General features: G+C 34.0%; 2 protein-coding genes across 5 annotated transcripts in view; one reads left to right on the plus strand and one right to left on the minus strand.

Moving 5' to 3' along the window:
- LOC150110651 (uncharacterized) overlaps positions 1-1,251 on the plus strand; it is a 368,437-nt gene extending 367,186 nt beyond the window's left edge. The window contains exon 13 of the mRNA XM_090400018.1: positions 909-1,251. Within this exon, the coding sequence (XP_090256144.1) occupies positions 909-964 (56 nt within the window). The 3' untranslated portion in view covers positions 965-1,251. The remainder of the gene's footprint in view (positions 1-908) is intronic.
- LOC150110652 (uridine-cytidine kinase 2-B-like) overlaps positions 1-26,299 on the minus strand; it is a 169,617-nt gene that overhangs the window by 28,598 nt on the left and 114,720 nt on the right. The window contains exon 7 of one of the 4 annotated variants that reach the window (XR_016549005.1): positions 6,111-6,300. The exons of 2 other annotated variants lie outside the window; for them this stretch is intronic. Coding sequence is in view for 1 of the 2 variants with exons in the window: in XM_090400032.1 (XP_090256158.1) it covers positions 6,185-6,300 (116 nt within the window). In the remaining variant the exon portion in view is untranslated. Of the gene's footprint in view, positions 1-5,996; positions 6,301-26,299 lie in introns of those variants that run through there. One more of the 4 variants, XM_090400032.1, reaches the window with a different exon arrangement.

The raw sequence follows: 26,299 nt of genomic DNA on the forward strand, positions 1-26,299 counted from the left end.
CACTTGCTGTGATTCTGATTTCACTTCCTATATACTGGAGTCATGGCAGGTTTACATACTTTAGTGGGCTAGATTCTCTCTCTCTCTCACACACACACACACAAAACATTACCAGTGCATGAAATTAACCTTTAACAAAAAAACAATTAGAACAAGATGGACTTTTGATAGATGTTAAGATTTACATAAGATCAAACACCAACTAGTTTTGCAAACAAACTACTACTTGCTTTTTCAGGATGGAAACGTAACTGCAGCTAAGGACTGCAAATTAAAACCTATCTCAAACTATTAGAATGGGGCACAAGAATCACCAGTCCCAGATTGTTGGAAAAGTTGAAATCAAGTATGACTTCCAGACATCATTTAACACCTTCACACCAGGCAGCATCTGCATGTGCAGACACTATATGTAGGAACTTTCTTTACCAGACGTATGTTGTGTCAGTGTTGGGCAGCACCTTTTCTAAAAGTTTATACACCATGTCAGTTGCAACCTTTTTGGTAGAATTTTATTTCCAAAATTAGCATTTGTGAACTGCCTTAACAATATTGAAAATCTCAACTGCAATTTAAAAATATTTCATGTTACACATCTTTATTTGCTTTACATAAATTGTTTGCTTTCCATACCTAATAACTGCATTATCAACAAATGATTCAGCATATTTTCTGTAAATCAAAATTTGAAAGAGAATGTTAGGACAAGGTATTTAATTGGATACCATGTTTGGTTCTACAATAAAACTGTTTTGCTTGTATGCATGAAGGGATATATTTTTCATTATGAAGTATCATTACAGTTGTGTCTAATTGCATGAATTTGCTAAATACAGTATATACACCATAAATGTATCTGTACTGTACTTAGTAATACAATAAAACTACTTTTTTTCTTGCTTGTGCAGTACAGTGTCTGTTGGGGATGGAATGGTTCCATGCTACAAGAACATTTTCATTCTAGCTGTTGGAAAGAACAGACATAGCGAGTAAAAATTCATCTGTTCCTGAATAAAAATGAATCCTATGTTTATAAGTGGACTGCACCCACTGAACACCAACAAAATACTAACATATGTAAGATACTCCTTCCCCTTACTGATAAAGGCAGATGAGACATTGAATAAACATGCAAATTCTATTTTTAGATGGTATATTTTGATTTAACATGGCTCAAATGACACTTATTTTTAAAATTTCTGCTTGAATTCAGTTCTGTTAAAAAAAAGGTATTTCCATTATAATTATGTTTACGCATTTTATGTTTTGTTCATGAAAGTTTTATTCGTGCAACAGGTATGTATTAAATTTTGAAGTTTTGTAGCGTTAATATCAAATTAGTAAAATTAATTACTGATTATTTTCAGATATTTCGTAACATAACCCCATTAATCATGATGTCAGATAATTCAGTTAGACAAAAGAAGAAAAGAAAAGCTATTTCTTTAGAAACTAAGATCCAAATTTTAGATCGTTTAGTGGCTGGAGAAGGTTGAACATCCTTAGAGAAATATTTTGGATTGAACGAAGCTACCATGAAAACAATTAAGAAAATGAAGAGGCCATTAGAAAATCTGTTCTTTATGGAACAAAATTAGGTGCGAAGTAGTCATCGAGAGACATAAAAATGAAGACGGAAAAGGCCCTAGTGATGTGGATAAAAGATTGCTGACAAAAAGGAATACCTTTAGACAGAAATGTCATCAAACAGAAAGCATTATGGTTGTACAAACAGATTCAGGAAAAGGAGCCAACAACATCAAATAATAATTGTGATTTTTCTGCAAGCGCAGGCTGGCTAACAAAATTTCTCAAAAGATGTGTGCTTCATAATGTAAAAATAAAAGCAGAAGCTGCAGATGAGCTGGCAGCTAAGGAATTTCTTTCAAAATTGTCCAAAATTATTGAAAATAGTGACTACACTCCTATCAAGTTTGGAACGCAGATGAAATCTGCCTTTTTCGGAAAAAAATACCAAATAGAACTTATATAGCGAAATCACAAAAAAAGTTTGGTAGCTTTAAAGCAGCTAATTATCGTGCGACTCTATTATTTTGCACCAATGCTTCAAGAGATTGTATATTAAAACCATAACTCATTAATGAAATTAGTAAAATTAATTACCGATTATTTTCAGATATTTTCGTAACATAACCCCCATTAATCATGATGTCAGATAATTCAGTTAGACAAAAGAAGAAAAGAATCCCTAAGACCACGGGCAATGAAAGGTGTGGATTTTAACATTACCAATGCACTGGAAGGGGGGGGGGATTTAATTTATGGTTCCATCAATGTTTTGTTCCAGAAGTTAAATGCCATTTGATGGGGAAAAAAATTTGTACTTTTAAAGTTTTATTGATCATAGACACTGCGCCTGGCCATCCTGTTTTAGAACACCCAAATGTGGAATTTTTGTTTTCTGCCACCTAATACCACATCCTTCATACAACCACTAGACCAGGGTGTGATTACTACCTTCAAAACTTATTACATAAGAACATTCCAATATATTTTGGATAAACTAGATAAGGATAATTTACTGACAGATATTGGTGTGTGGAAGAAATTTTCTATTTTGGATTGCATCAAACTTGTTAAGTTACCGTTATCAGAATTGAAACCACCAACTTTAAATGCATGCTGGAAAGCTACTTGGCCAGAATGTGTGAAAAAGAAAATCCCTGTACCTTTGCATACAACTGAATATCCCAATATCATCAGATTAGCACATGCAGTTGGTGGAGAAGGATTTGATGATTTTTCATTTGCAGATATTGAAAAATTGATAGTTGACAAGGCTGTTAGTGATGATGAAATAATAGAAGCTGCTCTTGAGAATCTCGATGAAAAAGAAAAAAGTGATGAAGATATTCCATTCAATGCAGGATTAATTAAAGAAGGGCTTCAAATGGCTAGTAAATTGCAAAGTCATTTTCTTACACATGATCCAAATACTGAATGAGCTGAACAGTTTAAAACATTAACTGAAGTCGTATATGGTGCAATATGAAGAATTACACAAAGATCTAGTCAAAACAGGATCTCAACAATTAATTACAGTTCATGGTAAAAAAAAAAAAAAATCAACCTTCAAAATTATTGGAAATTAGTGCTAATTTAGTTCCTTTTACTGAATAAAATGTTTCGCCATTGCAGTATAAACAGGACGGCCAAAATGTTTCAAGTGATGGAAGTGATTTAATTCCAGTCTCACAAAAGAAGATGCGGCTACTGACTGCGAATAAAATTTAACTAATAACCACATGTGCAGATGTATTTGGGCCTTTTCAAATTTCTGTTTTATTAGTGACACACTATTTTCTTTAAGAAAGATACATATGTATATACTTTAAATAAGTATTTAAAATAAAAAATATTCCATTAAAAATAAATAGAGATTTGTTCAAAGATTTTCATATGTTTTGTTTGAAAATAACTTATTGTTCATATTGGGTTTTCACATGGTTTTCATTTACAGTTTTTTTTTGGAACCAATCTACTGTGTAAATGAAAATTGGGTATGTACATACATACATACATACATACATATATATATATATACACACGCGCACACACACATACATACATAGTATATGAGGGGACTGAAAAGTTCTGATAAACACCTAGAACAAAAGCGATATTAAAGTAACTGATATAACCACAAGAAAGAACATATCTTAAAATCCTTTAGCCCTCCATGTTTCATCAAATTATAATAATATGTTCTTTTTCTTTTAGGATATATAAGAAGAGTTGCTTTAATGGTGTTTATCAGAACTTTTCAGTCTCCCCTCCCCCTCGTATGTGTGTTTATGTTGAGTTTTCCTCCCAATAGTAACCCTACCAGGAGGTAATTTATTCCTATGTGCCCCATTGCATATATTAAATGTAGCTTACAAGTACTGATTAACGTTTCTATTTATATTTTTGTATCAATATTCATTATTCATATATTTACATTTACCCCCCCCCCCATATATTGTGTGTGCGTGTAAAATCAGCATGTACATTTACCCCCCCCCCATATATTGTGTGTGCGTGTAAAATCAGCATGCATGCTTTTTTTTTTTTAAGTAATCTGGCAAAATATCTGAATAATAATAAAAAAAAGTGTGTGTGTGGAAGAGAGAAAGATGAATTATTTCATCCACTAGTATCAGTGTAATACCACTCTTGCGAATCTTGGTAAAGTCACACCTAGGTACTGAAATTTTTTCTTAAAACTATTCTGGCATGAGAGATAAGCCAAGTATCATGAGCAGTTGATAATAGTGTTGACACTGTTCTATATATAAGCGTAATTATGCTGACTAGAGAATAGTGTAGATCAAAACATAAGTAATCCAACTTTTTCAACAGAAAGCAATAGTAGAAAAAAAATTATTTCTCAGAGGAGAGAGAAGAAAGCCTTCTCTTGTTTGGCCTTTTTTCAAGATTGAAAAAAGCTGCTCTTTTGTCTCTAGAAATTTTGCAATTAAAAAGGTGCCTATGTGAAGCCTTCTAAAAAATAAATCCACTAAAGTTAATAATTTAAAATATTATTTTAAAATAATATTTTAAATTATTTTATTTAAAAGGAGTAGGTGAGGTTGTTTTGGTTAGCCTTATCTAACTTTTGGAGACTGAGGAGTCAGTTCAAACTCCACTGGTAGCTAGTCAAAGATAGCTAAGCCCAAGACTATAATCATATGAGGCATCAGGTGAGGAGAGACAGCTGACAAGTGCTGCCATCTCATGGTAAAGCCTCCTTAGACCTCAAAAAGACATTAGCCTTTCCATAAAATTGTTCAAGTGGTCTACTGAAGTGAACCACTAAATAGAACTATTGAAATACTGTATGCTACAATCTTTCATTCTATATTTGTTTATTGCAAAAACATTGTCAAGCATGATTATACTGATTACATGATTATTTTAAAGGGATTAGAAACATTTTTTTTTAATATATATAAAAGTTTAAAAACCCTACTGTATGTAGGTCTCAAAAGTAGGGGTTTTAAAATAAGAAACAAAGAACATCTCGATGACACTGAAGACAAAAGAGAAGAAAAATTTGGTCTCATTTCGTTCCTCTACCACAAATCACAGCATCTCCTGGGATTCAGCCACCATGCCTTATCTAGAGAACAACTTCCTTTTGTGTTATAGTAAGGAATCCACTGCTATCATTCACTTACATGACTTCCTCAAGAGAAACCTGGGATTCATCTTAAATATCTGGGGCATTCATAAGATGCTTGAAATGCTTGCTTTCAACTTGTCATAGAATCATCTCAAAAAACAATCTGGGAAAACAGATGATGCATATGTGTATTACTTTTTGCCTTGTTCTGATTGATATTCTAATGGTTTACCTGAGATAGGTTTCAATTTGCAATCCTTCTTTGCAAAACTAAGCATCTGATCCTCTTATGTAGATATTAATTGCAAAATTTTAAAAGCCCAGTTCTCATTAATTTGTAGTTGTAAAATCATTAACAAAAAAAAAAATAATAATAATAATAAAATATATTAAAGAATTATCAAAATTTTCAGCTGTGCATTTAAACTAAACTTCATGCTGATAAAATCAATACTACTACTTCAAAACTGTTAACTAATTATTGTACCTTTCTTCATACATGACAATGCTGTTTGCTGTTGAACCACCATGTTCACACACAAGTAAACTAATCACTTATTCAAATGATTAAATGAATATATAATACAAAACTATGTGATCAACCAAATTGCCAATATACTTTTACATTCTTTATAATGACAACAACTTTTTGTTGCAATTTATGCCCAAATCATAATTAGTGGAGCATACAAAATTCTAAATAAATATATATATATATATATTAAGCAGCATAAGACTAACAAAATTTTTCAAATAGCAAACTTAAATTCAATTTGGTGAATAATCAACATGCTTTCATAGCATAATTGTTAACTTTAGTCTATTATTTTTAAGACATAATTACAATGACCTTTTTTTTCTTATATAAAAATCAGGGATCTTAGCATTTTATTTATACTGAATGTGTAAAAAGCTCTCTACAAACAAAACCAACCAACCTAACAAATGAAAAACTAATTACAAGTACAAAAATAATTCTTGTTACACATTTGCCAAACGACAGCCAGAAGGGAGCATGCAGGGGTGGCTAAAGGAAAAAGTCCTTGGGAGGGGGAAAAACTAGCAGGAGGATCTGTTAGCGGCACAATCAGACTGACAATGAAGACAACGTCCATTTCCATTGGGAGACTGCCGCAGTAGTTCTTGGATATGTTTCACAATCAAGTCTATTGCAACTGGAATATGGAAGGCAAACAAAGAAAAAGTAAACAACTTAGATAAGAAAAATGAAAAAATAAAATAACGATTCAAATCATAGCAGTTGTACTTTCATCCAATGCAAAATGTTTTAATGTACTGGCTATAGGACATGTACTAATTACTCATCTGGACAAACTTCTATGCCCCAAAAATTAAAAACATTCATTATATATTCTGAATGGCTGTATTTCTTCAAGCTGACATATCTATTACTTTAGTAACATGCAAATTATGATAACTAAAATGTTTAACAATTATATAAATGACAGATACTATTCTCAGATGCTATTCCATTAAGGTTTTTTTTAATAAATGGACACATTTTGCAATATGTCTTAATAAAAATTTTGTGTTATTTTGTATAATACATCACTACCTGTCCATTAGCAACACTGCACCAGTGGAGAATGAAACAAAAGATTGAATGACTGATGGTGTAGTTGAATTTTCAGTTAATGAAATTACTACTAAAAGTAGCACTTTAAACACTATTTACTGGAATTATCATATCCTCCACTTTTCATATATTCTCATTAATAATGCATGTCAAACACAAAACAAGAAAGCAGAAATGTAATTCATTTAACAACTAACGATGTAGCCTACTGTAAGAGATAAAAACTAATTCAACTGATATCTCTTTTCTGTCTTAGTACAGATTTAGTTAATAATCCTGTTTTCATTAGTAAAAAGTGACTTTTTTAATACTGAACTGATAATTTAAAATACTCCCTTGTTTTTTTTCTTATATCTACACTCATTATATACGTAAACTATTTCTTAAGTAAAGAGATTATCTAGTCCCATTAAAGCATTTGAATTAACCTTTTCAGTTATATTTTGCCAATATTCACAAGCATCTATTAGGTGTGTTTTGCATATTTGATCGCATACAATTATTCTTGGATTCAAGTTGGATTTTATCAGAGGTACTATTCGGAATCCTTACAATTTTTTAGCCACTGCATTTTTGCTTCAAATCTACCATTGTAGTAGCAAATATAAATAATAAGCAATTGTTGAAGTAGCTCTGATTCTCTGGGTGTATTGAATTTAATAAAATTTAGGATACATACTACAATATGTGTGGGGTGCTTAAGGGTCAAAGCTGTATAACTGAGAGGAGACCTCCATGCCTTTAAAGGAATGCAGAGAACCGATCAGGGCTTCTGACCTAATATCCAATCCTCACCTTCGCGCGGTGCACCCTATTAGGTATTTGCCTGGATATGGAACAAACGAGGATGGGCTTGCAGTTTGGGATTTAGCCGACCAAATTGTATTCTTTATTGGCTTAAATCAAAATAAAAAATGATGGTACAACATGACAGAATTTCATGCCGGCTGGGGAATCGCCTGGTTAAACAAGGCCCCCGTTGTTTTCGCCAAGGAACCAGGGCGAACAGCGAAAATTCAGCTACTGGAACAAATCTGAAAACACACCCCAACTCAACATCACCAGAGTTAAAGATCGGTACTATCAACATAAGAAGCCTGAATGGCAAAGAAACGGAGCTAGCTGAGAAATTATATAAGTACCAGATCGACATAATAGGGGTGACTGAAACAAAAAAGACAAAAACTGGTGAGATCTTTCTGAGCAATAAATACAAAATGTTGTATTCAAACAATGACAATCAAGGAAAAGAAGGAGTAAGCATAGTATTCAACACTAAATATGAGGCTAATCTTTAATGGCAGGCAGACTCAATTAGAGTGATGTGGGCAAATATCAGAATGGGGAACTGGACAATGAGACTTATTTGTGTCCTATGGTCCAACAGAAGGTTCTACTAAGGTAGAAGTGGAGGAATTTTTTTAAGCGTTAGAGAAAGCAACTGACTCCATGAAAAAGGAAGTCCTTGTTGGGGATCTAAATAGCAGAGTAGGAAATAATTATCAGATGTACAAAAATATTTTGGGAAAATTTGCGGAAAAGAGTAAAGCTAATAATAACGGCAAATACCTGTTGGATTTCTGCTCAGGACATGGACTGGTTATCACTAACACCACGTTCCAACATAAAAATGTGCACAAATTCACATGGAGAGAAGAGGCAAGGAATAAGAAAAGTCTCACTGACTATGTTATTGTCGATAGTGATGTTTTCTCCCTGGCGCAGGACACCAGACTGTACAGAGAATTTGAAATTGAAAGTGATCACTATTTAGTCTTGAGCAGGATAAAATTGAATTTCTTATTGAAAAGAATAACATGTAAGAAAGTTTTAAAATGAATAAAAGTTGAGCAGCTCTCATATGTGAACTGTAGACTAAAATACACAAAGATTATTAAAGAAAAAATGAAAGAGTTTGAGAACAGGAACCAAACCTTGGAGATTCAGTGGCAAGCCCTGAAGAAAACACTGATTGATTCAGCCAGAGTGGCATGTGGTGAGGTTGTCTGCAAGGAAAGAAAAATCAGAACTCCATGGTGGATGCAGAAAGTTAAAGAGGCAGTGAAAGAAAGCATATCAAAAGTTCCTGGCAAATAAGTCAGCTTGTGCTCATATAGAATACAGAGACAAATGTAAGAAAACAAAACACTGTAAAATTGGCTAAACAAAAGTCATGGGATGACTTTGGTAAGAACATAGAAAATAAATATCAAGATAGTGGCAAGATATTCTGGAGGTTGTTAAAGAAGCTCAGAAATGGAGGAAAGAGTGCTGTAAAAGGAATTAGAGATGATAAAGGTGACATGAAAATGGGAGAAAAAGATATCCTTGAAGTATGGAGTAATTACTTTGAAAAATTGCTAAATGAAACAAGCAGTGATAGCACAGTAGTAAAAAACACTGCCCAGGCATGCAGTCAGGAATACATATCCATACTTGAAGTAGAAAAAGCCATCAAAAGCATGAAATGTGGAAACGCAGCAAGAGCAGATGATATTCGACCAGAAATGCTCACGTATGGAGGTATAAAAGTCTTACAGTGGCTGCACAGCATAGTTGAGAAGGCCTGGACAGCGGGACAAATTCCAGATGATTGGAGTAGAGCTCTCATAGTATCCATATATAAAAAGGGAAATAAAACTGAATGTGAGAATTACAGAGGTATTTCTCTACTGAGTGTTCCTGGTAAGATATATGCAAGTATACTTGAGAAACAGTTGAGAAGGATTGTGGAAGATAAGATTGGTGAAGAACAAGCTGGATTAAGGTCAAATAGAGGTCGTCAGTATCAGATTTTCACTTTATGACAGATAGTTAAGAAATCACGGAAATATAACAAAGAAGTTTTGTAGATCTGGAAAAGGCAACATGACAAGGTGCGAAGAGAGAAGCTATTCAAAACGCTACAGTTATATGGTGTCAATGGAAAATTAATCAAGCAATACTTAGTCTTTATTTGAGTTGTAAGTCAGCAGTTAGAATTGAAAGAATTACAGGAAGATGGTTTAATGTTAAATCTGGTGTGAGACAAGGATGTACATTATCCCCTCTCTTATTTATTATGGATCACATTATGAAGGAAAGTGGTATTAAACCCAATATCAAAATTGTAGGTATTAATCTCAGCTCTGTGCTTTATGCAGATGATGTTATACTTCTAAATAAATCCTCTACAAGTCTGCAAGATTCCCTGACTAAATTGAATAACTGTTGTAGTAGATATGGTATGAAGGTCAGCATAAAAAAGACAAAGACAATGAAAATAGGCAGAAACATTCAAAATATCAACTGCATTGTGAATGGAGAACCTATAGAACAAGTAAAACATTTCAGCTACTTAGGCACGATTTTTAGTGAAGATGGCAAATTAAATATATAAATAGACAACAGAATCAACAAAGCTGGTATGGTAGGCAGTCAACTGAATAAATTTATATGGAATGAGAGAGAAATTAGCCAAAACACTAAATTAGCTGTATACAAGACAGTATTCAAGCTAGTTTTAACTTATGGAACTGATAGGTGGGTCAGAAGTAAAACACTTGACCAAAGACTAGAGACTGCAGATATGAGAGCCCTGAGAAAGATTAGGGGCATGAACAGGTGGCATCAATGGCAATTTCATATTAAAAACGAGGATATTAGGAAAGAATTTGCCACCGTCAGCATCCAGGAATAATGTGTTAGCATAGCTAATCTCAAGTGGTATGGTCACTTAAACAGAATGAGCGAGAATAGATTAGCAAAACAAGTGTTCTCTGGCCAAGTTGGCAGGAAAACGACCCAGAGGAAGACCAAGATATAGGTGGATTGATACAGTAAAAAGTGCCTTAGAAGATAGAAATATAAGATTTGATAATGTTTGAGTCTTGACAGGTAACAGAATGATTTGGAGGAAAATTGTAGATAGGAAGTTAGTAATGATGTAAATTTTTCATGTAGTACTATCATATCCTGTACACCCCTTGAGGGTATATATCAGGAATTTGATGATGACTACAATATGTAGAGGTAGTTTTTAATATTACTGGTTGAATTTAATCTTACTGTGATTAAATGCAAACATGACAAAAGAATTCAAACTGATACCAACAATTCCATACTGGCTTTTTACCTTTCTCAACACATCACTGTCATCAATTTCCTGATATGTACACAATACCATGACAGTACTGCCTGACTAAGTCACATTATAATATTACTAATTTACTATCAAAAATTTTCCTCCAAATTAGCAAGGTACTTATAGTCTGCCCACAGCTGAGAGAACCATAGCTGCAGAGTGCCAAGAAGAGTCGATCCATGCTGAAAGGGAGAAAATATTAAGGGATGTATGGTTTGACCCCACCACACAAAATCATGTGCTTTCTTGTCTGCCGCTGTATTAACTTGATTTTTGTTGTTGCTTTTTTTACCGATATTTTTCTTATTTAAATTGTACATGTTTTTGGTCATAAAATGTTACAAAATATTAGACTTATTGTTTAATTGACCGTATATTTAAAACGTTCTTCTGTTCGTACAAATTGCCTACCAGTTTCGCTAGTAACTGACTAGCTTTCTCAAGGCTTGCAGAGTACAAAAAATGGTAAATGCAAAAAGGTTTAAGAATACAAAGAACCATTAGTACCTGTTAGGTAGCTAAGGTTACACGTTCGTGTGACCTATCTACTCAGTATCATGAACACGCGTTACATGCAAACGCGTAATATGATTATTCGCATACTGTAGCTCTGTTGAACTGAGGGAATTAATTAAATTTTTCCAAGTATCATTCAGCATGGTTCCCTGCTTTCTGTTTAGGTTACTGCCCGTACCTAGTACAACTGCTAGTTCTTTAAATACGCTATGTCTGTGATCCTCGTCTACGTAGGGCATGGAGCTGTTATTCCAGTCTATAGTGTGGTTCGAAGTTGAAAAGTGATGTGCCAATCCGGAGGTGATCGTTCTGTTGTGATTAACATCGCCTACATGTTCTTTCTGTCTTATTTCCAGGCTTCTCGAAGTCTGTCCAATGTAGGAAAGACCGCACGTGCAAGGAATATTATACACACCTGGATATTTATAAAATGGAACACTGTCTTTAGGAGATCTTAGAAACCGTCTTAAGCTATTTGTTGGTTTAAATACAACCCTGATATTATGGGTCTTTAACAATCTCGCAATTTTTGTAAAGGTTGAACCTGTAAAGGCGATGACTGCTGTTGAAATCTGCTGGGAGGCTGTTCTTTGTTGTTGGTTATTTTTGTATAGAAATTTGTTGATGTTTCGAGGATAACCATTTTGTGATAGTGTTGTAGCTATTTGAGACAGTTCTGCTTGAACTTCTTCCTCGTCAGAGATAAATTTTCAGCTCGATTTCTCAACATGTGGATGATGCTATGTTTCTGTGACCTATGATGGTTTGAAGAGTAATGTAGATATCGTCCAGTGTCCGTTGGTTTTTTGTAAATTGACAGTTTGATACTGTTGCTTTGACTTTTTACTAGTAAGTCCAAGAAGTGTAGCTGTTCGTTATTTTCTACTTCTAGAGTAAATTTTATTTTATTGTGGAGAGCATTGATCTATTAACAAACATATGTAGGTTTTCTAAGTTGTCCTTCCATATGATGAAGATATCATCCACATATCTCCACCATATAGAAGGTTTAGGAGTAATGCTGGTGAAGATCTCATCTTCAAATTTCTCCATGAAAAGGTCTGCACATGGTGGCAACAGAGGGCTGCTCATGGCTAGACCTTCTAATTGTTTGTAAACCTTGTTAACTTTGAAAAAAATTTGATTGTAGGCAATGCTTGAACATCTTTGTAATATCTGCAGGAAAGAGATCTTTGATAGTGTTCATTACTTCTTCTACTTGTACATTCGTGAACAAAGACACTACATCTAGACTGGCCATTATGTCTGTTTGTGTTATTTTAATGTTTTTGAGTTTGTCCACAAATTGTTGAGAATTTTTCAAGTAGGACTCTGTTTGTCTAATTTTTCCCTTAAGTAAGTTCGCTAGGTGCTTAGCCAATAGGTACATTGGGGAGGACCTGCCATCCACAATCGGACAAAGTGGCACTTCTTCTTTATGCACTCTAAGCGCCCCATACAGTCTACGAGTAATGGGATGGAAGGATTTAAGTTTTCGTTTTAGTTCTTCAGGCCAAGTATTCATGTTACGGATCAGGAAGTTTGTCTCATTGTGGTTCTTCATGGTAGGATCTCTGTTGAGGATTTTGTACGTGGAACTGCCAGATAGTATGTCGTTTATCTTCTTAAAATAGTCTTTTGAGTTAAGTATAATGGTGGCATTCCCCTTGTCTACTTTTGTTATTATTATTTCTTTGTTCTTCCTCAAGTTCCGAATAGCTTTCCTATCATTATTCAGTTGCGTTTGTTTTGCTGTTGCTAGGATGGTAGTGCTTTTGAATCTAATATCGTTGGCTACATCTTGTGGTAGTGGGTAGAGACTTTTTTTAATTCCACACATAAAGTCCATTTTCAGGATGTAATTAGGAGTGATTGAAAAGTTAAAACCTTTCTTTAGAATCTCTGATTCATGTTTCGAAAGGCAGTGATTTGACAAGTTGAAAATCACTTTGTTAACTGGGAGGCCTTTGTGTGTCTGGTATTTTTTCTTGCACAGTTCATTAAATTTTCTAATTTGTTTGGCTTTATTGAACTGGAAAGTTTTCTCGTAGCTCTGATCTATTATGTGGTCTATATAATTCCAGGTCATATAATTTAGGCTATTGGAAATGTCATCAAAATATAATCATATTACGCGTTTGCATGTAACGCGTGTTCATGATACTGAGTAGATATGTCACGCGAACGTGTTACCTAAGCTACCTAATAGGTAATAACGGTTCTTTGTATTCTTAAACCTTTTTGCATTTACCATTTTTTGTACTGTGCAAGCCTTGAGAAAGCTAGTCAGTTACTGGCGAAACCAGTAGGCAATTTGTATGAACAGAAGTACATTTTAAATATATGGTCAATTAAACAATAAGTCTAATATTTTTCTTATTTATTTGTATGATGGATCCAGTACCGTCAACAAGTTCTGGTGTTAAACCTTTCAATAGTGCATAATGTGCTGACATTCTGTGAAAATGAATCTTAGAAGGCAGCCTCCTTGTTCCAGTTTCTCGGTTCACAAAACATCCAAGTGAAATTGTGGGTATATCGGAGTTGACTGTTAAAAGAATTTGTAGGGAATCAAAAGCTGAAGAAAAGCCAAATTTAAATCTCCTAAAAAGCACCAGAGAAAAAAAATCCATCAAAAACGTAGTTTTACATGATTTTGATGTAGACGTTATAAGAAGAACTATTCATGAATTTTACATGGTCGAGAAAAATGTGCCAACTGTTCCCAAATTGATTCCCGTGTTGAAAGAAAAAATTAATTTTCCTTGGCAGAGAGAAACTTGAAGGAAAATACTTGATGAAATTGGATTTTGTTTCAAAAAGTCACAGAATAAAAGGAAACTTATCATGGAGTGAAGTGACAGTTTTATCTGGAACACAGTATTTGAGAGAAACACGATGTTTCAGGAGATAAAAAGACTACTTGTATATCTAGATGAAATTTGGATTGACAGTAATTTAACATTTGGAAAATGTTGGCAATCTAAAGAATATGGAGTGTTCCGGAAATGCCACACAGCGCATAATAATTTTCTGTGCGGTGGAGAAATGGGTTTTTTACTGAATTCAAATTTACTTTACAAAGCTAATTCAACAACTAGAGATTATCATGGACAAATGAATTCTACAATCTTTGAAAAGTGGGCAGAAGATAAACCGATTCCAAACTTTCCTAAAAATGCAGTGATCATCATCAAATTCCTGACATGTACCCTCAAGGGGTGTACAGGATAAGATAGTATTACATGAAAAATTTACATCACTACTAACTTCCTATCTACAATTTTCCTCCAAATCAGTCTGTTACTTGTCAATACTCCAATATTATCATTATCAGATCTTATATTTCCATCATCTAAAGCACATTGTACCGTATCAATCCACCTATATCTTGGTCTTCCTCTGGGTTGTTTTCCTGCCAACCTGGCAGAGAACACTTGTTTTGCTAATCTTTCCTCGCTCATTCTGTTTAAGTGACCATACCAACTGAGATTAGATCTGCTAATGCATTCCTGGATGCTGACAATGTCAAGTTCTTTCCTAATATCCTCGTTTTTAATATGATACTGCCATTAATGCCATCTGTTCACACTTCTAATCTTTCTCAGAGACTGCAGATATGAGAGTCTCTAGTCTTTGGTCAAGTATTTTACTTCTGACACAGCTCTCAGATCCATAAGTTAAAACTGGTTTGAACACTGTCTTGTATACAGCTAATTTAGTGTTCCGACTAATTTCTCTCTTATTCCATATAAATTTATTCAGTTGACTCTGTTGTCTATTTCTATATTTAATTTGCCATCTTCACTAAAAATCGTGCCCTAGTAGCTGAAATGTTTTACTTGTTCCACAGGTTCCCCGTTCACAACACAGTTGACATTTTCAACAATTCTACCTATTTTCATTGTCTTTGTCTTTTTAATGCTGACCTTCATACCATATCTATTACAACAGCTATTCAATTTAGTCAGAGAATCTTGCAGACTTGTAGCAGATTTATTTAGAAGTATAACATCATCCGCATACAGCAAAGAGCTGACATTAACGTCTCCCATTTTGATATCATGTTTAATACCACTTTCCTTCATAATGTGATCCATATAGATAATGGATAACAGAGGGGACAATGTACATCCTTGTCTCACACTAGATTTAACATTAAACCATCTTCCTGTACTTCCTTCAATTCTAACTGCTGACTTACAACTCAAATAAAGACTAAGTATTGCTTGATATAATGCCCCATCGACACCATATAATTGTAGTGTATTGAATAGCTTCTCTCTTGGCACCTTGTCATATGCTTTTTCAAGATCGACAAAACTTAAAAACAGATCTTTGTTATATTCCCATGCTTTCTCAACTATTTGTCATAAAGTGAAGATCTGATCCTGACAGCCTCTATTTGGCCTGAATCCAGCTTGTTCTTCACCAAGCTTTTCTTCCACATTTCTTCTCAACTGTGCATAGATCTTGCCAGGAACACTCAGTAGGGAAATACCTCTGTAATTCTCACATTCAGTTTTATTTCCCTTTTTATATATGGGTACTATTAGAGCTCTACTCCAATCATCGGGAATTCGTCCCTCTGTCCAGTTCAGCCTTCTCAACTATACAGTGTAGCCACTGTAAGACTTTTATACCACCATACTTCAGCATTTCTGGTCGAATATCATCTACTCCTGCTGCCTTTCCACATTTCAAGCCTTTGAAGGCTTTTTCTACTTCAAGTATGGATATGTATTCCTGACTGTATGCCTGTTGAGTGTTTTTTACCACTGTGCTATCACTGCTTGTTTCATTTAGCAATTACTCCATACTTCAAGGATATCTTTTTTTCCCATTTTCATGTCATCTTTATCATCTCTAATTCCTTTTACAGCACTCTTTCCTCCATTCTAAGCTGCTTCTTCAACAACCTCCAGAATATTTTGCCACCTTCTTGATATTTATTTTCTATTTTCTTGCCAAAGTCCTCCTATGACTTTTGTTTAGCTAGTTTCACACAATGTTTTGCTTTCTTACATTCTTACATTATTTGCCAGGAAGTTTTGATATGCTTTCTTCTTTTCCTTCACTGCCTCTTTAACTTCCTGTGTCCACCATGGAGTTCATTTTTCTATCCTTGCAGACAACTTCACCACATGCCTCTCTGGCTGAATCAATCAGTGTTTTCTTCAGGGCTTGCTACTGAATCTCCAAGGTTTGGTTCCTGTTCTCAAACTCTTTCATTTTTTCTTCAATAATCTTTGTGTATTTTTGTCTACAGTTCACCTCTGAGAGCTGCTCAACTTTTATTCGTTTTAAAACTTTCTTACATGTTATTCTTTTCAATATGAAATTCAATTTTATCCTGCTCAAGACTAAATAGTGATCACTTCCAATTTCAAATCCTCTGTACAGTCTGGTGTCCTGCGCCAGGGAGAAAACATCACTATCGACAATAACATAGTCAGTGAGACTTTTCTTATTCCTTGCCTCTTCTCTCCATGTGAATTTGTGCACATTTTTATGTTGGAACATGGTGTTAGTAATAACCAGTTCATGTCCTGAGCAGAAATCCAACAGGCATTTGCCATTATTAGTAGCTTTACTCTTTTCTGCAAAATTTCCCAAAATATTTTTGTATGTCTGACAATCATTTCCTTCTCGGCTATTTAGATCCCCAAAAATGACCAACTTTTCCTTTTTCTAAAGCATCAAAAAATTCCTCCACTTCTACTTTAGTAGAACCTTCTGTGGGACCATAGGCACAAATAAGTCTCATTATCCAATTCCCCATTCTGATATTAGTCCACATCACTCTACTTGAGACTGCCTGCCATTCAAGAAGATTAGCCTCGTATTTTATGTTGAATACCATGGCTACTCCTTTTTCTTGATTGTCATTTCCTGAATATAACATTTTGTATTTATTGCTCAGAAAGATCTCACCAGTTTTTGCAGTAGTTATAATTGATAATGCTCCATATCACTCCATCCAATTAAACAAAGTTCGAAATTGTTCTAATAGGAAGCATGTCTTTATGGATTGGCTCTCTGCAAATAACATTTCTCATTCTCCAGATAGGCAAAAAATTGAATTGCTCAACTTGGTTAAAAGAAACTCATCCCAAACTAAACTGTTTAAATTTGACATGATGCTCAAAGAACATGGATTCCTAGCTTTGAGACTACCACCATATCATTGTGATATTAATGATATCGAGTATGTTTGGGCAGAAGTGAAGAATCTCGTTCGTCATTGCAATGGAACTGGGGATACTGATATGTCAAAACGTTTTAAGATTTCAGAATGGGCGATTAAAAGTATTACAGTTCAAAACTGGGTAAAATATTGCTCTCATGTTGCCCTATTGGAAAATATGTATTGGAATACATACAGAGATGGAATTAATGAAGAATTATGTCAAGATTTGGTGATTAATGTAAGTGAAAGTGATGGTGATTCAGACACCGGTTCAGATGACTATGAAGATTAAAAGGATTTGATAAAGGTATTTTTTATGCATAGTTTTCTTAAAGTCATATATAATTAATTGGTTCAGGACATTAAAGTGTTTGAGTTCTCTCAACTGCAATTTTGGAATGGCGAAGTGCATTTGAAAAAATTTCTGTTTATCTGTATAATTATTTTTTTTATTATACAAAAGTTTCTTTAAATAAATGTCAATATTTTTTATTTGATATCTTTTTAAAAATTTTGTTAATACAATAGTAAAATTTTCCAACTGTTATATAAGCAAAATAGTAACCACTTTATAAATGAGAATGTTCATAAAATAAAATAAAAGCTAATTTTTTGACATGTAATAATAAACAAACTTATCCCACGAGATGGATTGATTATCCTATTATCAGAATGGATTCACCTTCTGCCAATTAAACAACACTCCTGCTGTTTTCATTAGAGAACCAAGAAAAACAGTTAAAAGAATTAAAGTGCAACAATGACATATTTGGTGTCACCAAAATAAAGAATTGAGATTCTTCTAAATAACTAGAAGATGTTACATTTAGGCAATAGTAATTAGGATAAAAGAGAGTATCTATAGCAGTGTTTTTTTTTTTTTTTTTTTTTTTGCCTAGTACCCCCTTTCAACTATTTGTATGGCCTGACACCCCCCTGCTCAATTTCACACTAGGTTAATGACTCAACACAATAATTATAATATATTATTAGGCAAACCTAAATTATCATGAACGTATTTGAAGTGAAAGTTAATAAAAAATTAATGACTGATACAAATTAATTTTTACTCAAAAAAGATGTAAACTTGTGATCATCTGTGTAAGCGGAGGTGGTGGTGGGCGGTAGATGACGTTGGTGTAGTTTCGGTTCATTGTAGTTGGTGGACTGAGTGGTGGAAACAGAGTTGTAGAGTAGATGCCCTCCCTTGATAAGTCTACGGTGTCACATAATAATAACAACTTACTGTATTTAATAAGCCAATCATTAATGGCTACTCTGAGCCTGATGAGATCCTGCTAATTTTTCAATATCAGGTTCAATGTTCGACAAACGAAGTCTCAAGTCTTCTCTTTCATTTATTTGCAATTTATTTCGCTGCTTAGCTAACAATTACAACATAACACTGAATCCTTTCTCACAAATATAAAGAAGGAAAAGCAATGAGCAGTAATTTTATTTCTTGCCAAAGCTGAGGATATTTGCATTGATTGATTGGCCAGAATCTTTCATACCCATGCTATTGAAATTGTACTTGCATTTCAAAATTGTTTTTTAAGTAATAAATTCTTCACACAAATTTGGATGAACAGAAGTGGCATCAGAAAAAAATGGATTTGTGACCCAATCAGATATTTTAAACTCATCAAAGTCTTTGAATCTGATCATCAAGGCTTCTTTCAGTGTCAGAAGATGGGAACAATAAGAATCCAAATCTGTATCTAATATTAAATCATCTATTATTTGTAAACTTGGGAACTGCAGAAAATCTCTTCTTGCAATGCTCTACTTGTAGAATGTTAATTTGCTGATAAAAGCATTTATAATTCCTTTTGCTTTAACAAGATTCATGTTCTTCCCTGCAATTTAATGTTAACCTTAGAACATTACACATTCTCATCACGCAAATTAATCTTATCATAGACAGATTCCATTTGTGAGCCATCTAACTTCAGTGTGAAGCAAAATATGCTCAAATTCTTATTAATTTTCATAGCAAAGTCCCCAAATACTGGTATTCAATGACTGGGCTTTTATTTATTCACCGCTTTAATAGCATCATCCAAAGTCTTATGTAGTCTACCGCTAAGTGCTGTCTATGAAGAATGCAGTGAATTGTAAAGATATTTGGAACTGCTTCTTTTAAATGTGCTATAAATCCTCAGTGATGGCCAATCATAGTTGGTGCTCCATCAGTTGCACATGCAATAATATTTGAACATATTTGTATATTGCATATGCAATAATGTTAGCATTAAAAAAGTCTTTAACGAACTTAAAAATTGTATACCCTTTTGTGTCAATTTTCAGTTGTTCAACAAATAGAAACTCTTTAATAATTTCTTCATTAGTATTTACATAATGCACATAGGTCATTAACAAAGCTTCATTGTCACGTAAAGTTGTCTCATCAAGTTGCAAAAAAAAACTTCTTTTGGTTTTTCAATCATCACAAAGTTGTTTTGCAATGTCCTTTGCCATTTTGTTAATTCTTGTTGATACTGAACTATTGCTGAGAGGAAATGAGGACGACGTATTACTTTTACCTGGGCCAATCATTATATCTAAAATTTCATTTATAGCTGGTTAGATGAGAGTTTCACCAATATTATGTAGTTTTCAACATTTGGCAATTAATTTTGAAAGTGTAAGACACAACAAGTCCCTTCTCTTGTTGGTTACTTTGTTTTGCAACCAACCCTTTAAAAGTTCAGGATGATTTTTAAATTTAGTCTTTAATTCGCAAAAGTACTCCACATCCTTTTTTGCTTTATTTGGATGCTTTCTTATTAATTGCTCAATCATTCTTGAAGGCTTCATTCCTTCATCTGAGAAAGTTTTTTCACATATTAAGCACATTGGTAACTACTCATTATTTATAGATGGAATAACACCATATTTTAAATATACACTTGAATATTGACGACACATTCTTTTTTCACTCATTCTAATGGGCTACAGTGCTACACAATATCAACGAAGTGCACCACATGATACCACGGCCTAGATGTAAACTGCAAACCAGGACTGTCAGATAGGCGTTAGGAAAAGTAGCAAATAAAGCTTATAAAAGTAGTGGATTCTGCTAAAAGTAGCCCAAATTAATTAATTTCAATGTAGATTAAATATGGAATTTTTTGCTTTTATTATATTAGTAGTATTATAATGCTTACTGTCCCCCTCAGCGTTCACAGCATCCCTGGGGGGGGCTACCACCCAGGTTAAGAACCACTGATCTACAGAATTCAACACTACACATGAAGATTGTGAAGAGTGAACTGAATAAATTTATAAAGAAAATAAGAGAGAAATTAGTCAAACACTAAAGTAGCTATTAAACAAGGCAATAGGGGCTCAAACCAATTGTAACTTATGGATCTGAGAGTTGAATTAGAAATGAAACATCTGAACAATGACTGGAGACCACAGATATGAGGGTTCTAAGAAAAATTAGGGGAGTGAAGAGATAGAATAAATGGCAGAATATTAAAAATGATGCTACTGGAAAGACTTCACATAGTTAGCATTCCATGTGTGAGCAGACCTAATCAAAAATGGTATGGTCACTTAAACAGAATTGGAGAAGAAGGAAAGTTTGGTGTTTGATGCCAGGATAGTAGAAAAATCACTCAGAGGAAGGACAATGACCTAAACAGGATCTGACATGACTTTAAATTTTTTCAGGAAATGTATACTAAAATATTAATTAAAAAACTTTAATCAATACCTTCCGATATTTTGGCAATGTTATAATGCCATCTTCTGGGAACATAAAACTATGATATGTGCATATAGGCACTAACAACAAGCAAATGAGGCTGAAGAAGAAGCAACTGGCATTGGTCCTAGAGCCATAAAGATGCCCCCTAGTGGGCTAAATTGGGTTGTCTTGACTGTTGGGCTGATGTTCTTAGGATGCATGCCTCCCAAATTTGGGGTCGTCTCATGCACCCAAATTTGTTGAGGTTTGGGAAGTTTTTTTTAGAGCTGAGGCTGATTCCAAGAATAATTTTTCATATTTATATTTGCTGCAGTGTAGCAAAGTGACATTCTTCCAGCGTATTCTGTGGTGATCCACACAGTGCATGTGGTGGTCCACCTAGTGCATGGTCCACAAGTCCTGAGTGGCTGTATTGGGAACTGGATGTAGTCTTTGTGTTCGGATATCCTGATATTAGCTGTCCTGCCTGTTTGGCCATAGTAGAACAGTTTACAACTGCAAGGGACCTGGTATACTCCAGGTAGGTCTAGGGAAAGTGGCTGGTCTTTGGTGGAGCAGATAAAGGATGCTAATTTCTTATATGGTTTGTAACAGATAGTCAGGTCACATTTTTTTTAGGATTTTTGTTAGCTTTTCAGACGTGCCCTGGATATAAGGAATGGTGATAGATTTAGTGTAATCTCTGTTATGAAGGGGGTTGTGGTTAACTGGTTTTAATATTTCCTGGATTTTTGGGGGGGTTGTAGCCATTGGCTAACAAGGTGTTAAGGATATGGTTAAGTTCAGTAGTAAGGGCATTGTTATCTGAACAGATTAATTTAGTTCTGTTACACAGGGTTTTCATAATCCCATATTGTTGTGAGGGGGAAGGGTGATTGCTGGTGAATGTATCTACCTGTATGGGTCGGTTTTCTGTAAATAGAGAAAGCCAGGGATCCATCAGGCTGGCATGTAATCTGAGTGTCTAGGAAATAAGATCTGACAATGTTGGGAGATCCTGACAAATAACTAATTCAGAGGAAAACTGTTGATGGGAAGTTGGGAATAATGTAAATTTGTCATGTAGTGCTATCATGGTATCCTGTACACTTCTTGAGAATATATACCAAGAATCTGATGAATTTCATTTCCAGATAAGGCTGCCATCCTGCTGACTAGAGGCCTCAAGCAATGAAAAAGATCCATGTTTGGTAGATTTTCTTTTACTGTTTTTTGCAGAAGATATAAAAATTCACTTGTCCCTAGAAAAATGGCAACTATTTCTATAAAGAAAATCTTTTTTGTAAAAGTTGCAATATATTGTTATTTGAACAACTTTTGTTACTTATTTTAATATGGGCAGGAGTCAGAAATAACTCTCTTGTATTTTCTGGACAGCATCAAGCATTGGAATGTAATTTAATAAAATTTATTATCTCTGTTAAAATGTAAAGTTATTTCAATTTTGTTTCAAATGGAAACTAAATTAAAGTAACTGTAAATTCATAATGGCAAAATTAAGCAAATTATACATATATGGCACATAATCCAAAAATAGGCTGAAGTTTCATAAACCATACTCTAAGCTTTTAACACACTGAGTGGATAATTACAAACGTTCTAGCAGTCAATAGAACTCTGAATATAGTAAATATGTCACAAATATCATAAGATCTCACTAAAACCATGGAAAAATTGATAAAATCCCATTTTGAACCATTTCAAACTGCGATGCACGTAAACAGTCACGATTCTGTAATGTGATTGTTATTTGATATACTCTAGTACAGTGATTTTCAATATTATTCTTGTTTTTCTCTCCCCCTACATTTCCCCCCTTAATTGTTTGTATTAGTAAAACAATTTGAAATGATAATCCTCGCTGGCTGGACGAATTTAATAAAATCTGGTATTTAGAATCTATTGAAATTTGATTCATTTAAATATTGAAATTTTTGATTTCATCTAATTATTTTTAATGATCGTAATGAAATCAGGTAAAAACAAAAGTATGCCTATATTAGACAATTTTGTGGGTGTTTTTAACAATTTTTGAGATAATAGTGTTACTATATAATAATGCTACTACATTCTTGTGTGCAAAAATTTAGAGGAGTGAAATAACAAGAACAGTAACAAGAATTCACATATCAGGTATTTTGATTTTATGCTGTGGAGTAGCTGATGATTATAATTCATATACACCATGTTTTATAATTAACTTACTTCCAAAAATTAAATTATTTGATTACTTAAATTTGAAAAACAGATATGTGATAATTAGATTTATTATCTTTTCTCTCCATTTACAATAATATAGTTAACACTGTGTCACATAACTAATACTGTTAATATCTAATATTCTGTTATGATGTTTATTTTCGTGTAGTAATGGCAAATATCTCTATAAAGAAAAAGAAACTCTTTATAAGTTACTGGATCGTAATTTTATTTAAATAACTGTTTTTACTTACAAAATATCTCCCAACTTTGCTAGTTTTGTAATGGTGTTAGACTGGAGATCTCTACACATAAAGTGTTCAAAGTCCTGCACTTATTTAATTTCAGCAAATATATTCCTGGATGCTGACAGTGGCAAATTCTTTCCTAATATCCTTGTTTTTAATATGATATTGCCATTGATGCCATCTGTTCATGCCCTAATCTTTCTGAGGACTCTCATATCTGCGGTCTCTAGTCTTTGGTCAAGTGTTTTACTTCTGACCCACCTATCAGTTCCATAAGTTAAAACTAGCTTGAATACTGTCTTGTATACAGCTAATTTAGTGTTTTGGCTAATTTCTTATTCCATATATATTTATTCAGTTGACTGCCTACCATACCAGCTTTGTTGATTCTGTTGTCTATTTCTTTATTTAATTTGCCATCTTCACTAAAAATCTTGCCTAAGTAGCTGAAATGTTTTACTTGTTCTATAGGTTCTCTATTCACAATGCAGTTGATATTTTGAATGTTTCTGCCTATTTTCATTGTCTTTGTCTTTTTAATGCTGACCTTCATACCATATCTACTACAACAGTTATTCAATTTAGTCAGAATATCTTGCAGACTTGTAGAGGATTTATTTAGAAGTATAACATCGTCCGCATAAAACAAAAAGCTGACATTAACATCTCCAATTCTGATATCATGTTTAGTAGCACTTTCCTTCATAATGTGATCCATATAGATAATGAATAACAGAGGGGATAACGTACATCCTTGTCTCACACCAGATTTAACATTAAACCATCTTCCTGTACTTCCTTCAATTCTAACTGCTGACTTACAACTCAAATAAAGACTAAGTATTGCTTGATATAATGCCCCATTGACACCATATAACTGTAGCATATTGAATAGCTTCTCTCTTGGCACCTTGTCATATGCCTTTTCCAGATCGTCAAAACTTAAATACAGATCTTTGTTATATTCCCATGCTTTCTCAACTATTTGTCATAAAGTAAAGATCTGATCCTGACAGCCTCTATTTGGCCTGAATCCAGCTTGTTCCTCACCGAGCTTTTCTTCCACAATTCTTCTCAACCGTTTCTCAAGTATACTAGCATAAATCTTACCAGGAACACTCGGTAAGGAAATACCTCGGTAATTCTCACATTCAGTTTTATTTCCCTTTTATATATGGGTACTATGAGAGCTCTATTCCAATCATCTGGAATTTGTCCCTCTGTCCAGGCTTTCTCAACTATGCAGTGCAGCCACTAAGACTTTTATACCACCATGTTTCAGCATTTCTGGTCGAATATCATCTACTCCTGCTTTTTCTACTTCAAGTATGGATATGTATTCATGACTGTATGCCTGTTGAGTGTTTTTTACCACTGTGCTATCACTGCTTGTTTCATTTAGCAATTTTTCGAAGCAATTACTCCATACTTCACTTTTTCTCCCATTTTCATGTCACCTTTATCATCTCTACTCCTTTTACAGCACTCTTTCCTCCATTTCTAAGTTTCTTCAACAACCTCTAGAATATTTTGCCATCTTCTTGATATTTATTTTCTATTTTCTTGCCAAAGTCCTCCCGTAACTTTTGTTTAGCTAATTTTACACAGTGTTTAGCTTTCTTACATTTGTCTCTGTATTCTCTAAGAGCACAACTTGACTTATTTGCCAGGAACTTTTGATATGCTTTCTTCTTTTCCTTCACTGCCTCTAACTTCCAGTGTCCACCATGGAGTTCTGATTTTTCTATCCTTGCAGACAACCTCACCACATGCCTCTCTGGCTGAATCAATCAGGATTTACTTCAAAGCTTGCCATTGAATCCTCGCTCATTCAGTATCCAGGTAGATACCCAACAGGTGCACCACAAGAAGGTGAGGATTGGACATTAGATCAGAAGCCCTGGTCGGTTCTCCGCATTCCTTTAAAGGCTATGTGGAGGTTTCCTCTCATTTATACAGCTTTGAACCTTAAGCACCCTGGTGATATGAGTTAGCATGTATATATTGGCCTCTAGGCTTGTGGTAAACAGTGAAGGATAAGACCTGCCTCAAGAAAGACGTTCAGCCAGTGTACTCAAGAAAGGAAGCGAGTTCTGATTTTCAATTTCAATAGTAAATTGTATGTACTCATATTGTTTTTCACTTTGTTCACAAGCCACCTGAACAAACAATATGAGTGCAAGTCTTACTGAAGATGCCCTTGATACTAGGGCAAAATTTTATGCCAATAAAATATTTATGTAAGTTGAATCCATATTATGTTTAACTGGCAAGTACGTTTTTCTCAAAGCATTCCATGTAAATGTTAACATAAAAGAGGAGAGGGGAAATGTAACCCATTTCAGTACCATTAATCTGTTCGTAGATTTTTCCTTGCAATGTAAATTAACCTGCATATGCAATAAATTTGAATAATTCAAACATATTAGGGGAAAGTTGGACTTGTGAAATCAAGAGTGTTAGTAGTACATTAGTATATCAATAATATACCGACAAGAAAATGCCAACAAATGTTAGGGCAAATCAAAAGTACCATACTTAAATATACTTTCTTTTCCAAAATATCCAAATAAATTGAAA

Source organism: Typopeltis vanoorti, chromosome 1 (assembly GCF_054136105.1).
Source record: "Typopeltis vanoorti isolate ZY-2024b chromosome 1, IOZ_Tvanoo_1.0, whole genome shotgun sequence".
Classification (NCBI taxonomy): domain Eukaryota; kingdom Metazoa; phylum Arthropoda; class Arachnida; order Uropygi; family Thelyphonidae; genus Typopeltis; species Typopeltis vanoorti.